The sequence below is a fragment of the Perca fluviatilis genome, chromosome 24 (assembly GCF_010015445.1).
Source record: "Perca fluviatilis chromosome 24, GENO_Pfluv_1.0, whole genome shotgun sequence".
Lineage (NCBI taxonomy): Eukaryota > Metazoa > Chordata > Actinopteri > Perciformes > Percidae > Perca > Perca fluviatilis.
Genome location: NC_053135.1, coordinates 14,530,901 through 14,544,672, shown reverse-complemented (window position 1 = coordinate 14,544,672; position 13,772 = coordinate 14,530,901). Strand labels below are relative to the sequence as shown.

The following is a 13,772-nucleotide window of genomic DNA, read 5'->3' as shown; positions in this document are numbered from 1 at the left end:
CTAAATGGACTCATTGTTGGTCTGTTGCTGCTTCAGATGAAAATAGACACAGACTGACTTCAAAGCGGTTTATTTGAAACAGTTTTTGAAAAACAGACCCAGGACACTAAATCATGCTGCAAATATCACAAATGATAATGAAAAAGCATAGTATTTTGTTCAATCACGTACCTGTTAAATTTTGGTCAGTGTGGGAGAAACTGCATTTTACTGAAGATCTAGGCAAATTGACAGTTGTATTACGAATATGTATTGGATTATTGAAATGACAGGTGCAATAGTAAGACAAATTTTAGTTCTGAGACCAAATTGGTACCTTATTTGTTGCCTTTTGTTACTCATTGAAAAAACTTTTTTGTAATTTAACCAATCAAGCCAGTAGAGCAAGTAAATTATCAGAGAAAACCTGTTTAAAGGTTGTAAACAGGACTCAGTTTTTTGACACTCAGTAGGGACACAATTCAGTTAATACTTATTAAGTATTGAGGTACCCAGCCAGCTCTGAATATCTGTGTTTATGAGGATGGTAAACTTTCAAGGCAACCTTTCTATTTGACCATATATGGGGAAAATGAATGTTGACTGTTTAGCTGCTGATCATATGCCATTTGGTGTATACAAAAAGTCCTACAGAACAGATGACCTTTAACATATGTCCTGAACATTCCATAAGACTGGCAGTAGTAGTGCAAAGCCAAGATCTACTCATTGTCTACTCTGAGTGTTCGGACCTGGTTCGACACATTAATGAGCCGTTGCTTGATTTTACGCTGGGAAGATTCATACTGGTTTGTCAGCCTTTGAAATTTAACCATCATGACATCCAAACTGGCTTCAATCTTGTTGACTTTTTCCTCCAAGTCTTTGGCGTCAGTAGCATTGACCAGTGACTCATCAATGAGATTATCTTTCATCAGGATGGCCCTTCCCTTCTCCTCCAGCATATTTTTAGCATCAGGATACTCAGTGAGTGCCTCCATTAGATCATCTTTGGACAGTGCAAACAGATCAGAGTAGCCCACACTTCGGATGTTGGCTGTTCTTCGGTTTCCTGCCTTACTGCCCTTGATACCGAGGATACTAATTTCTCCAAAGTATGCCCCATCACTTAGGACCACAAACTGGGTAACCCCATCATCTGCTACCACAGCCAGCTTACCTCCTTTGATGATATACATTTCCCTGCCAATGTCCCCCTTCTTACAGATGTAGTCACCAGGACTGAAAACTTGAGGCTGAAGTTTAAGGACCAACTCAACAAGCAAACCTGCTTCACAGTCTTGAAAGATGCGCACTTTACTTAGAGTCTCCAGATGTACATTGATGGCTATCTCAGCCTTTAGCTTGTCTGGCAGGTTCTTCAGCACCAGCTTCTCATCACAGGTTTTCTCCTCTGTCCACAGGTAGTCAAACCACTTTACCACCCTAACCTCCAGGTCTTTGGTGACCTTCCGAAACTGCATGTATTGCTTTATAGAGTCAATCTTAGCCTGGAACTCTACACGTGCAACACTCATGTTGGAAATCATGGCCCCAACATTGCCTACAATCGTAGCAAAGATCAGAACCCCAGTGAGGAAGTCAGCTACCACAAAAAAGTATTCAATGTCTCGGACTGGGGGCGGTGTCTCACCGATAGTTGTCAGAGTAAGAGTGGACCAGTAAAAGCAGTAGATGTACTGCCTGGACAGGCGAGAATACTGAGGCGTCTTTAGGTCTGGATATACCCAGGTGTCTGAGCCAAAGCCAAGCGTCTTGGAGATGGCAAAGAAAAGGCAACCATTCCAGTGGATAATGATGATAATGTAAAGTACAAGATTAGCAATTCGAAAGATGTTGGGATAATTTGTTCGAGTTTCAGTCCGGTCAAAGAACTCAAAAAGACGGGCTAACCTAAAGAGACGGTTGAATCGCCACTCTGGGTTGTCAATTCCAATTATGAGAAATATAAAATCTGTGGGAATAATTGATATAATGTCAAATTTGAACTGGTGTGTCTTCATGTACTTTTCTTTCAGGACCTTCTCATCCTTTACAAGAAGACCTTGCTCCAGATAACCTGTTGACACATTTAGACACACATTAGAATTAGTAAGATTATTAGAATGATCATATACTCAACGCTCCTTTAATCTTCACACATTCAGCCAAGTTCCTGGCACTGACCTGTCCTGGCTCTCACAAAGGTGTCAATGTAGTAGAGGACATCGGAAGAGTAATCCAAAACCATCCACAGCGTTGTATTTGTATACTGCAGGTCATTAAAACAAGCCCTAAAGGGAAGCAAAACCATGATAAAGACCTCTAAAAACAGTAAGGTAAAGAGGAAATCCTAAATGCCATGAATTCAGACCTGGCCACTAGGAACATAAGGTTGTAGAACACTGGGATGGATATTGTGCACAGCCAGTAATAGTATGTATCTGTGGCAGGGTCCATGATCCACACCTGCTTTCTGAATGAGAAAAGGGATTTTTTTGTTTTGTTAAAAAGCAAGTTTATACTCAGCAAAATAAGGTACTAACAAAGGTTGTTGGTACATTGTATCTTAATACTATCTATTTAAAAATGATAAATCAAGTAGAAAGTTGCAGCCATAGAAAATTGTATGTGGTACTCACGGTTCTTCCTTTTTAGCATCTTTCTTGTCATCTTTCTTGTCATCTTTCTTGTCATCTTTCTTATCATCCTTTTTAGGTTCCTCTTTCTTGGCATCTTTTTTACTGTAAATGTCAGAAACAGGCAGGTGAGGTAAATATTTTGAAACTTGTCATTCAGTAGTGTGAGAGAGCCTGAGGGGGGCGCTGTGACACAGTACAGTCATGGAAATGTAGACCAGGGGTCATCAACTACATTTTTCCAAGGGCCAGAATTTCAAATAAAGAAAGTAAAATTGATTTATACCTAATATGCCTGTCACTTTCTTACTAAATTAATGCTATATTTTTTTTACATGTATTAGTGTGAACAGACTCCTAAAAACATGGAAAAATCCACAATGATAACTAGGCTACTTAACTAGAAAATGATCCCAGAGTAGGAGGCAGTTCACTGAAGAGTGATGGAGAAAGTCTTTGATTACGGAAAGGTGCATATTAAGTAGCCGAATGGATTTTTTTGGTCTGACTTTAACTGAGATAACCTGTGTGATCAGCAGGGGCTTGTTGTGTGGGGAAAGGGACAGCTTTTGGTGAAGAAACATTACCTAGAAATAGTTATATCAGTAGCCAGTGGCTCATAGTTTATACAGTTTAATAAAAGTGTTGTTTGCTAATTATTTTTTTTCAAATGACAGGCAATATATAATTTAAAACAAATGAAATTAAATGAATACAATCAGAAAAAAGAACAAGACAGTACTCGCTACTATGTACATGTAATGGTTTTGCCAGTTCCCCGTCATCCCTTTTTTTTTTACAGAACACTGTGAATCAGAAAAATCCCTTATGGACTTAACAAGAGCATCAGAGTGTACTGCCAAAGGACACTTTGACATGTAGACTGCAGGGGCCAGGGATTGAACCACCAACCTTCCAAATGGTAGATGACCGCTTTACCATCTGAGCCATAGCTACCCCCTCCCCCAAGGGCTTTCTCCAGAGCCACAGAAGACATACAACTGTTTAATTATTAGTAAACTGAGCTCAAAATTAGTGGAGTGTTCCTTTAGTTTAAATTGTCATGGACATATTGATACAACTGAATAAGAATGTAACTTCATTTGAATATAAATGCACTGGTTTTAAAGTTAGTTTTTAAGATTGAATCTTGCCTTAAATTACAGTTGCAGGCCCACTGATGGCAAGGTCAGTCTGACCGACACTTTGGTCAAGAATGAGAAATAATCAACTACCAAACAGATTGCCATGACATTTTCTGTTGACCATGAACCCTAACTGTTTTGGGACCCTTTGACCTTGATTCTGTTACCACTATGAACCACATGAAGCTCCTCTTTGATAAAGCTTATAGTTAGGGCAGGCCCAGGTTTGCCTCGGACCAGCTCTTAGTTATACTGCTATAGTTTTAGACTGCAGGAGGACTTCTTATGACACACTGAACTCCTCTCTCCTCCTCCCTTTTCTCATTTGTGTGCATTCATGTCCCATTACTAACTTAGCTCCAGGGAGCTTCTTGCCCAGAGTCCTTATGCTTTCTCACCTCACAGATTCCCTTTGGGGTTGCACCTGAATAGTTTTTGCAGCTGCTGCCGTGGTCCTGCTCGACGCCATCCTACGCCCTGCACTGCTACTACTATTATTTCTAGTCATGGTTCTATTTCTTTATTGTTACTATAATTGCCACTGTTCATTGTACCAACTGCTATAATGATTATGAATCATATTTCTATATATCTGTATGAGTGTCTCTGTGTCCCAACCGGCAGCGGCAGATGGTAGCCTACCAAGAGCCTGGTTCTATCTGAGGTTTCTGCCTCTTAAAAGGAAGTTTTTCCTCACTACTGTTGCACTAAATGCTTGCTCTTGGGTGGAGTTGCTGGGTTTCTGTAAATTATAGATTGTGGACTAGACCTAGTCTATCTGTAAAGAGTCCTGAAATAACTTCTGTTATGATTTGACACTAAAATTTAACTGAATTTTACAATTTTCATTTTACCAACTTTTACCTTTTTGGTCCATAACAAAGTTTAAAAATCTCATGGCTGGACTATTTTCCTTTTGTTGTTTATTTTTCCAATCAAAGAACACTTTGATGTGACAGTCACATTTCATGGAATTGAATTGGCTCTAATCTGAAATAAGTGAATTGACTCTAATCTCTTTACATAGTGTACACATATACTACAGCAGATGGTACACTATCTCAATTTAAATGCAATCAATTAGTGTGATTAAGGGCATGTAAGAGGATTCATATATCATCTTACCCATCATTGTTGTTGCAGTTGTTCATGTTTTGTGCAGCCAGGGCTAGCTGACCATCACTGGAAGAGAAACAAATGATTGCATATATTTGCGACCAAGACATATAGTAACTCAACTCAGAAGAATGTAAAAAAGGTTTACATCAGTCTAAAGTATCTGCTAGCAATCATGAAGGTAATACACAAGCAACACACCAGAGTGGGCTGGAGAACCTAAACTGACATAAAACTACCACTGCACTCATATGGAGCCCCACAGGCAGGCAATATTCTGATGTTTTGCTTGCTAGTCATAAATTATGTCCTGATATTTTTTCAACAAATTAAATAAGCTATGAAAAATCACATCACACTAAAAAGTAAAATAAGGTTTAATTCCAAAGCGCATTTAAACAAAGCTTAAGCTGACAAAGTGCTGCAGAAAAAAGCACTAATGTGCTGTATAAAAAAAAACATTAAAAGAAAACAGAAAGAGAACATACCAACAGAAACAACAATCAGCAATTCACAACAAAAACTGAATTATAGACACGATAACAGATTGAGGGAATGGTGTGCTAAAAAGGCTGATGAATAAAAATGTGTCTTTAGCCTAGATTTGAAAGCAAAAATGGAGGGAGCACATCTGGTATTGAACGGCAGCTGGTTCCACAGTTGTGGAGCAGCAGCTGAAAGGCTTGGTCACCTTTTAGTTTTAGTCATGATCTTGGGACATACAGGAGAGATATGTCGTCAGATCTAAGAGACCTCGGGTCTGAGTGCCGGTGAATAAGATCTGTAATATAAGATGGTGCCTGACCATTAGGAGACTTGAATGCAATCAGCAAACTGATTTATTTGACAAGACAGAGCTCAGAATCAAATAAGGTTTTTGCATGTGACTTTAGACTTTACATATGGGGTGAGGTGTCCTAGCTTACTGGTGAGATAACTTCTGGACTTAGCGGGACCAAAGATTATTACTTCAGTTCTTTTATAGTTTAGCTGACGGGAGTTATTTGCCATCCAACCTTTAATATCTTTGAGACAGTCCAGGACAGGCTGTAGGTAGTCCCTAGTTTTTAGTGGGAGATAGAGCTGTGTGAATTCTCAGCATAGAAGTGACAGGAGATGTATTTTCTAATAAGATTTCCAAGAGGTAGCATGTACAGGCAGGAATACAAGTGGACCCAGGATGGAACCCTTAGGGACACCATATGTGTCATGGACAGTTTAGGAGGAAAATGAGAATGTCTTAAAACTAAGATATGATTTAAACCTTAATGCCAACCCACTGTTGAAGATATGTCATAAGGATGTCATGGTCCACAGTATTTAAGGCTGCACTAAGATCTAATAAAACCAGAATGTCAGCAGAGAGTAAAAGATTTGTCCCTTTTAACAGAGCTGTTTCAGTGTTGTGGAGGGTATAAAACCTGATTGAAAAGGGGGTCAAGGATGTCAATAGTGTTCAGGAGTGGTTGTAGTTGTGACAGGACATTTTTTTTAAATAAATGTGTTTTGTATACTGACTGACTTTTGTGTGTGAGTATGGAATGAAAGATGGCACTAAAGTCTTTGTCAGATCCTCCAGCAGTGTGGTCCTGGGCTGAGATGTGCTTGAGGGTACAGCTCACCTGCTCCTGCTCCTCATGTTGTTCTCTGTCCTCTGGCTGCTGAGGCTGGACTCTGCAGGCCCAACTCTACTCCTCCCAAAGTGCATCATGTGCGTCAGCCTTGGGAAAGAGATATAAATCACCTACATTCTTTTATCAGCACATAAACACAAACACATCGTAGGAAAAGGTGGGCATAATAACATCTGTAAAGCATGCATCAGGGATTTGTTTAAATAAAGGACATGTGAGTTGGTAGGTTGTATCAATTTAATATTAGTTCACTATGTACTTTATCTCTTCATTAGAGAGACTCACCTGGACAGCAGTCCTGCCCCCACTAAAGATGTCTGATCCTGGGTGTCCATCAGCCTGGAGACATGGAGCAGAAATGTTTGATGAGCTCACAGTCACAAGGTCAAACACAACAAAAAACACAGGTGTTTAGCATGGGAATGTGTGTTTGACCTGTGCCAGTCAGAAGGTTTGGGTCCATGGTTTAATTATTTAGAAGGAAAAATGTCTTTGTCTACTGAATGTCTATTAAAATGCTACAGACGTCAACATTTTTTGGAAGGCTTTACTAGTCATTTGCACTTTTCCTGAAAGGCACATAGTGAGACATGAAGGTGCTTAATAGAGTGTTGCCCTTTTTCAGAGGGCTCGAAATGAGTCCTAGATCGATAGAGACTTAGAGACAAAAGATAGTTGCAGAGCTTTCTGTTTTAGGTAGCGTTATTCCCACATCATGTATTGCACAGATTAAGTTGTGTTTAAGCAAATTACTAAAACAATATACATATTATTCCAGCAGAGGAGTGTTGGGGATGCCACCCTCTAGTCTGGAAACCACTGCTCTAAAGCCACATAGAGATGATCAGTGGTAAAACCGCAGGAACATAGTTTTGGCTGGCTGTGCCATTGTTATTCTGTGGGGAGAGCTGTGGAGACAACGGAAGGTGGCGCACCACTCGAAATTGACACCAAGCGCTGCGCTTGTTGGTGCGGATCTTTCAAAGCGCAACCAGTGAGATAAGGAGGTAGCCAAAATCGATGTATATCTGGGCTGTGTTTTGCCTCTGAAGTCTCTGCACTATGCTCTGTGCCATATGTTGCGTGTTTACTGCTAAACATGTATAGGTGGCTTTAATGACAGAGAAAACTTCAGCGGTTAAGACGAACTTTAATGTTGAGCCACTAATACCCTCTCCCTGAGACAAATAAGTTGAGGTGCACTGGACAGCGTTCCTTTGGGTTTTTTGGGTTGACCAATGGTGTGTGTCCATTGTCAGCGTCATTTCAGCGCTTCCTAATTATTTCTATGGGAGCAGCCATGCAATGCATTCTGGTAGCGTCGCTGTGACTTTGGAGAAGCGTAGCGTAGAGTCACCAGCTCCTCATTTGCATAAAGTTGAATGCCAACTTTATGCAAGGAGGAGCGGCCGGCTCAAAAGCAGATTAAATCTTTTAAACTGACCTTTGTCTAGACAGATTCAGCAACTGCATAGCCCATTTCTCGCTTCAAATGTTTTTAGAAACGCGTTTTGGTGAACTATTTTCGTAAAATAAGAGATCGTATTGCGAACAAGCCGACATTATGGTCGGTTTTGAAATCTGGGAGCAGCCAGCCCCACGTCACGCGTTCGTCCAATCAGCTGCAGCCATTGCGGTTGTAGGAGGGTGTAGACTGATTTCTTTGCTTGTCAGTGGTCATCGATGAGAAACTGGTGGCAAGCCCACTAAGCGTGCAATGCTGGGAAGCGAGGCAATCCTATCCGTGAAAACAACGCGTAGCTATATGGACACGTACTATGACTGGGAAAAGACACTAACCGGGCGCGTGTGTGCTGCGTTCAGTGTTGGGAAGGATACTTTCAAAACGTATTTCGTTACAGAATACAGAATACATGCCCACAAATGTAATTTGTAACGTATTCCGTTACGTTACTCAATCTGAGTAACGTATTCTGAATACTTGGATTACTTCAGGATTACTTCCACATTGAATTGCGTTTTATAAATGTAGGAATGCGGCTATCACATCCATCTTACTAAACAGGCCTATAATGGTGTGTTCTTTTTATTCCAACTAGCTGAATGTGTACCTGAACAAGCAGATAGATTATTGTATTGGTAGTCCCGAACTGCATACTACAAAAATCTAACTGCGGTCTAAGCTACCACAAGCTAATTTTAGCTAACGTTAGTTAGCATGTCAAACGGGGCTAGTCAGTCTTTAAACGGCTCTGGAGCTAGTAAATCAGCACGTAGGAGAATGTAAAGTCGCACGTCAATGTTAAAATAGCAAGGTGACCAGTAAAACATACGAGGCGCGACTACTCTTGGGGCTATTAAAAAATAGCTTACTTTAAGATGCTTCTTCAGGTTGGAGGTGGAGTAATTTGGACGCTGAAAGGAGGTTGGTTGCTGGCAAGCAGAGGCTGCACTGCACAGTTATATTTCATTCTCCCTGTTCGTTCTTTAATGTGAAATGCTGTTTGAATTTCCAAGATAGAAACTTATTCCTGCCCTGGCTCTGTCGTGCCGGTTCCGACTCCATTGTGACTGATCACGCAAATAGCTATTTTTTTCTATTTCATATCGGGGCTTCTGGAAAATGCATTAAGTTGCCTTAATTTATTCAGAGTGAATAAACTCGTGAAACAGAGAAGTATCGTCATGTAATCCATTGATTTCAACAATGTAACTGTATTCTAAATACCAACTATTTAAATTGTAACTGTAACGGAATACAGTTACTCATAATTTGTATTCTGAATACGTAACGCCGTTACATGTATTCCGTTACTCCCCAACACTGGCTGCGTTGCATTCATTGCACCCAGTATGGACAACTTACGGTGGCCGAGACAGTTCAACACAAACAGAAAAGCTACAATACAAACAGAAAAGCTACAACACAAACAGAAAAGCTAAAAAACTAACGCAAAAGCTACAACACAAACACAAAAGCCACAACACAAACACAAAATCCACAACACTAACACAAAAGCCACAACACAAACACAAAAGCCACAACACTAACGCAAAAGCTACAACACAAATACATAAGCGACAACAGAAATGAGTGTGTTGTTGAGGAGGAAAGTTCTTGTATGATTGAGAAGTGAAACATGGTTCCTGGCTAATTTTGATTACTGTCGCTACGTGATTGTCACAAATAAGCAATGATGTTCAATATTTTTTTTATTTTCATATGTACTGTATGTACTCTGTCATTTAGGCTACGAAGCTACAGCTTTAACGTTATCTAAACGGCGCCCAGTGCTACGCTTAAAGTCTATAGTTTGTCATGTTTAGTAAAGCTGTTTAAATCACACAAATATTATATCCCACATGCTTGTAACTTGTGCCTGTTACAGTGTTAGGGGCGTAAAATATTTTATACATACACACATACCCGGTCTATGTTCACGGTCATACACGGTTGGTCTGAATGAAATAAACCCAGAATTTTAACCATGACCTTGCTTCGTGCTTACTACTGGAAAATAAAATAAGTAAATAAATACAATTCAGACTGTGGACTCTTGCGTTTAGGCTACACTGTATTTACAGTTTTTGCCCATTGCTTACACACTGAAAACGAATGCTTAGACCAAAGCCTCAAAACCTAAACTTCTTGTAGAATACCTTAAACACAGTGTAACCATAACTTAAACACATTGTCAACTTTGCACTTTCTTTGCGATTCTTTAACACACTTATTGCAAAACATTACACACGTTTTCTTACATTAGACACTTTGTTCAAAAACGAAATCTCCTGTTGTCATTGGGAAAATACTCATCTGGCAATTGTAGGCACTTACATACACACCTGAAAACACTTGCATAGAACACAGAACACCAATTGGTCTGAGCCCTAGCACTACAAATAGGCTTCAGGTAAGCCATTTAGAGAACTCTACAAGCATGGAGGCAGTGAGAGTCAGAGTAAGAGGAGGACAAAGAGAGAGAGAGGAGTCGGACGTGGAAGAGACATTTCCTGTGATGTTGACAAGGTCTTGTGGCCAGATCCGAACAGAAGGCGGGATCCAGGCCGCCCTCCCCCAGCCCCCCACACACACACACACACACACACACACACACATACACACACACACAAAACAAGTCTGTTTTTTTTCTCCCAAAAGCAATAGCAATTTACTTTTGTTTTGTTGCTAAATGTGATAATTTGTGATTCTATTTTTCTTTATTTCTGTAAGAATGTTTGTCTTGTTTGATTACTGCAGAAATTCTACTTTTGAGTTTTACAGAAGACTGAGTCTGAGAAAATGACAATAAAAAAAGAAACATAAAGACTGCAGTGTTTTATGGTGTGTGTTGCTGGTGATACGAAAGAGTAATTCAAATGGTGCTTGTGTAAATGTAAATGGACTGTTTTTATATAGCGCTTTTCTAGTCTTAACGACTACTCAAAGCGCTTTAACATAGTACAGGAACCATTCACCATTCACACACATTCATACACTGTGGCCGAGGCCTGCTCATCAGATAAACATTCACACACATTTACACTCCGATGGCGCAGCATCGGGGGCAACTCGGGGTTCAGTGTCTTGCCCAAGGACACTTCGGCATGGAACTGCAGGGCCAGGGATCGAACCACCAACTGCAAAAAGTGTGTAAGCAATAGGCAAAAACTGTAAATCCATGCAAAAGGGTTTGTTCATAGACCGTATATTACCATTTGTACAGTTTATGGTTTTGTTGCATGTCCTCAGTCTTACCCTACGAATAGGCACACACACACACACACACACACACACACACACACACACACGTGTCCTTCGTAGCCTAAATGGCAGAGTACATACATATAAAAATACAAAGATATTGAACAGCATTGATTATTTGTGACAATCACATAGCAACAGTTATCATAATAAGCAAGGAACCAGGTTTCACTTACTTCTCAAACATACAAGAACTTTCCTCTTTTTGTCAACAACACGCTCACTTCTGTTGTCGCTTTTGAATTTGTGTTGAACCGTCTCGGTCACCGTAACAACTGGTTGTGAGGACGGTAATCATATACCCTCCATCTCCATGCAGAAAAGAGTCAATGGGATCAATAATCAATGGGATTTAGGAATGGGGAGTATGGTGGGAGAAACTCCATAAAAAAATGTGGGTGGGCAACACATCACATTTAGTTGCTCTAAATTGGGAGGAAATTAAATTGTTCCCAATCTAGCATATGTCTATCCATCTTACAACTTTTACGACAATACCACATAACTATTATGTATATACAGTGTGTGTGACACGTTATTGTGATTGTTGGTTTCCAAAGTTTGATGGATGGTGTTTAAGATAGAATGTCCTCTTATGTGTTCCCCCAAAAAGGCGGCAGTGGAGCAGAGGGAACAAAAGGAGGTAATTTTATCTTGATGAAAATATTTTATAATATTTTAATATTATTATTATTATTATTTTTATAAAACTGTAATCCAAATATTTAATTTATAAGCTACACAAAAAAGTAAGAAAATATAAGAAAAAAGAGGATCCTGTATGCTAGGTTACAGTGTAGATGTAGGCCTATTAAATGTGGCCATCGTTACCCAACAGCCACTCAATTAGTAAAGTATATTAAAACACCTTTTGCTCTTTATCTTAGTGTCAGTATCTTTACATTAGTCATAACCTGTTGGTCAAACGTTCATAGAAATGTCTTTATAAAGTTGACACAGTGTGTATACATTAGCTTAAAGAACACAAGAAATAGTTGCTGTAGGAAGATGATACATAACTATAGTTGCAGTAAAGTCTAAGGAAGCTACATGGCTTGTGATTTAAGTGTATGTAGGCTATGTATGTACATAAAGACCTGCAGCTTGTAACCAGAGGTTCAGAGGTAACTACTCCAGTGTACTGAAAATGCTGGTTTTGATTTTGTGACAGACAGTAAAACAGCTTCTGTATGTGTTTAGTCCCATTAGCTGAGCATGTTTCTTAGCACTGCTAACTCAAATCCTTCTCTCCCAGATTACATCAGCTAAAATTAGATTTTCAACCCGATGTAACTTGTTAAGCTCAGGACTTTTTCTTGTTATCACACTGTAACAATAAAAACAATCACTGTTTACTTTTAAATGTAGTTTACCTGAATGTGAGTGATGATGATGAGCAGTTCAGACAGCGAGGAGAAGTCGGGGTGAGCTCTGCATGAATCCCAAATTGCTCCTTATTTGTTCTTCCATTTTCACATCGAACATTAGACTGACAGGCGAGCTCAGTTCAGTTCAGATATATATAGATCCTGGAGTTAATATCTGTCTTCTAACTCAAGTCAAAGGAGCAAACAACACTTGTGCTTTTCTGTGGACAAGATCTTGTCCCCCTGCTGTTGAGGAGTTCCTTCTGTTTATCCAATCTGCACCACCTCAGAGAATGAAGGGAGGAGGAGGAGGAGGAGGAGGAGGAGGAGGAGGAGGGGAGGAGGAGGAGGAGGAGGAGGAGGAGGGAATCATTTTCTATGCCTTTAAACTACAGTTCATGAGAATCAGCCAGTGTGACTTGGCTTGGAAATAGAGCTTTTATAAAAAAAAAAAGGAAAAAAGAAATAGAGTTTAGTGATATGGTAGACTATATCAATATCATACAAAAATGATTGTCCTGGATTTTGGATTTGGATTATAGTAAATAATAATACAGTTTTCCTTTGTTGGAATTTAAATGTTGCTATATGATTTCTGAGCTTATTTCACTGCTCCTACCTTAATATTCAAAAGTACTCAAGACAGACATTTTTTTTTGACACTCATGTATTAATACCTCTTGAGACCTCTTTGTATGATATCATTATCTTAGAAGAAGAATAATTTTACGGGCATGTTTTTTTGTTTGGTTTTTACAAGTATAACTGGATACATAAATGGGACTATTTGGAGTTGAAGCTACCTTACTTATTTATATCCCTTCCAGTCTAAGTAAATCCTCTTAGTGTGTGTACAGCTAAAGTGAGACATCAGACTCCACCTCCAGCTCTCAGAGAGGAGCAGGACAACCCCTGCAGCCCTAGCTAATCTCGCCTCTGCTACTGCTTCCCTCAGCCACCTGGACTCTGAGCTCTGTGTGTAACAGCTGGGAACTGCTGTGAAAGGGAGAGCAGCTGATCAGTTAGAGGTGCAAACACAGTGTGACAGGCCACAGGCAGAGAATACATCACATGGTTCATCAGTCGGTGCAGTGGTCTTCTTCAAGATCACTTCTTCTCATTTTTCTTCTCAACTAGTACAGTGCCTGTTTGGAATGAGCTGATTG

At 39.8% G+C, this 13,772-nt stretch overlaps 1 protein-coding gene across 2 annotated transcripts; it reads right to left on the bottom strand.

Moving 5' to 3' along the window:
• Nucleotides 1–54: 54 nt before the first annotated feature.
• LOC120554303 (cyclic nucleotide-gated channel cone photoreceptor subunit alpha-like) lies at nt 55–12,883 on the bottom strand. 2 transcript variants are annotated; one of them, XM_039793119.1, is made up of 8 exons: nt 12,613–12,883; nt 6,799–6,852; nt 6,502–6,600; nt 4,889–4,945; nt 2,622–2,723; nt 2,354–2,455; nt 2,167–2,273; nt 55–2,059 (listed from the first exon to the last, which is right to left on the bottom strand). In XM_039793119.1, the coding sequence occupies exons 2-8, from the start codon at nt 6,846–6,848 to the stop codon at nt 702–704; spliced, it is 1,875 nt and encodes a 624-aa protein (XP_039649053.1). In that variant the 5' UTR covers nt 6,849–6,852; nt 12,613–12,883; the 3' UTR covers nt 55–701. The 2 variants fall into 2 exon arrangements, with proteins under 2 accessions (XP_039649053.1, XP_039649052.1); XM_039793118.1 differs by lacking the exon at nt 12,613–12,883 and adding an exon at nt 11,416–11,897.
• Nucleotides 12,884–13,772: the final 889 nt, after the last annotated feature.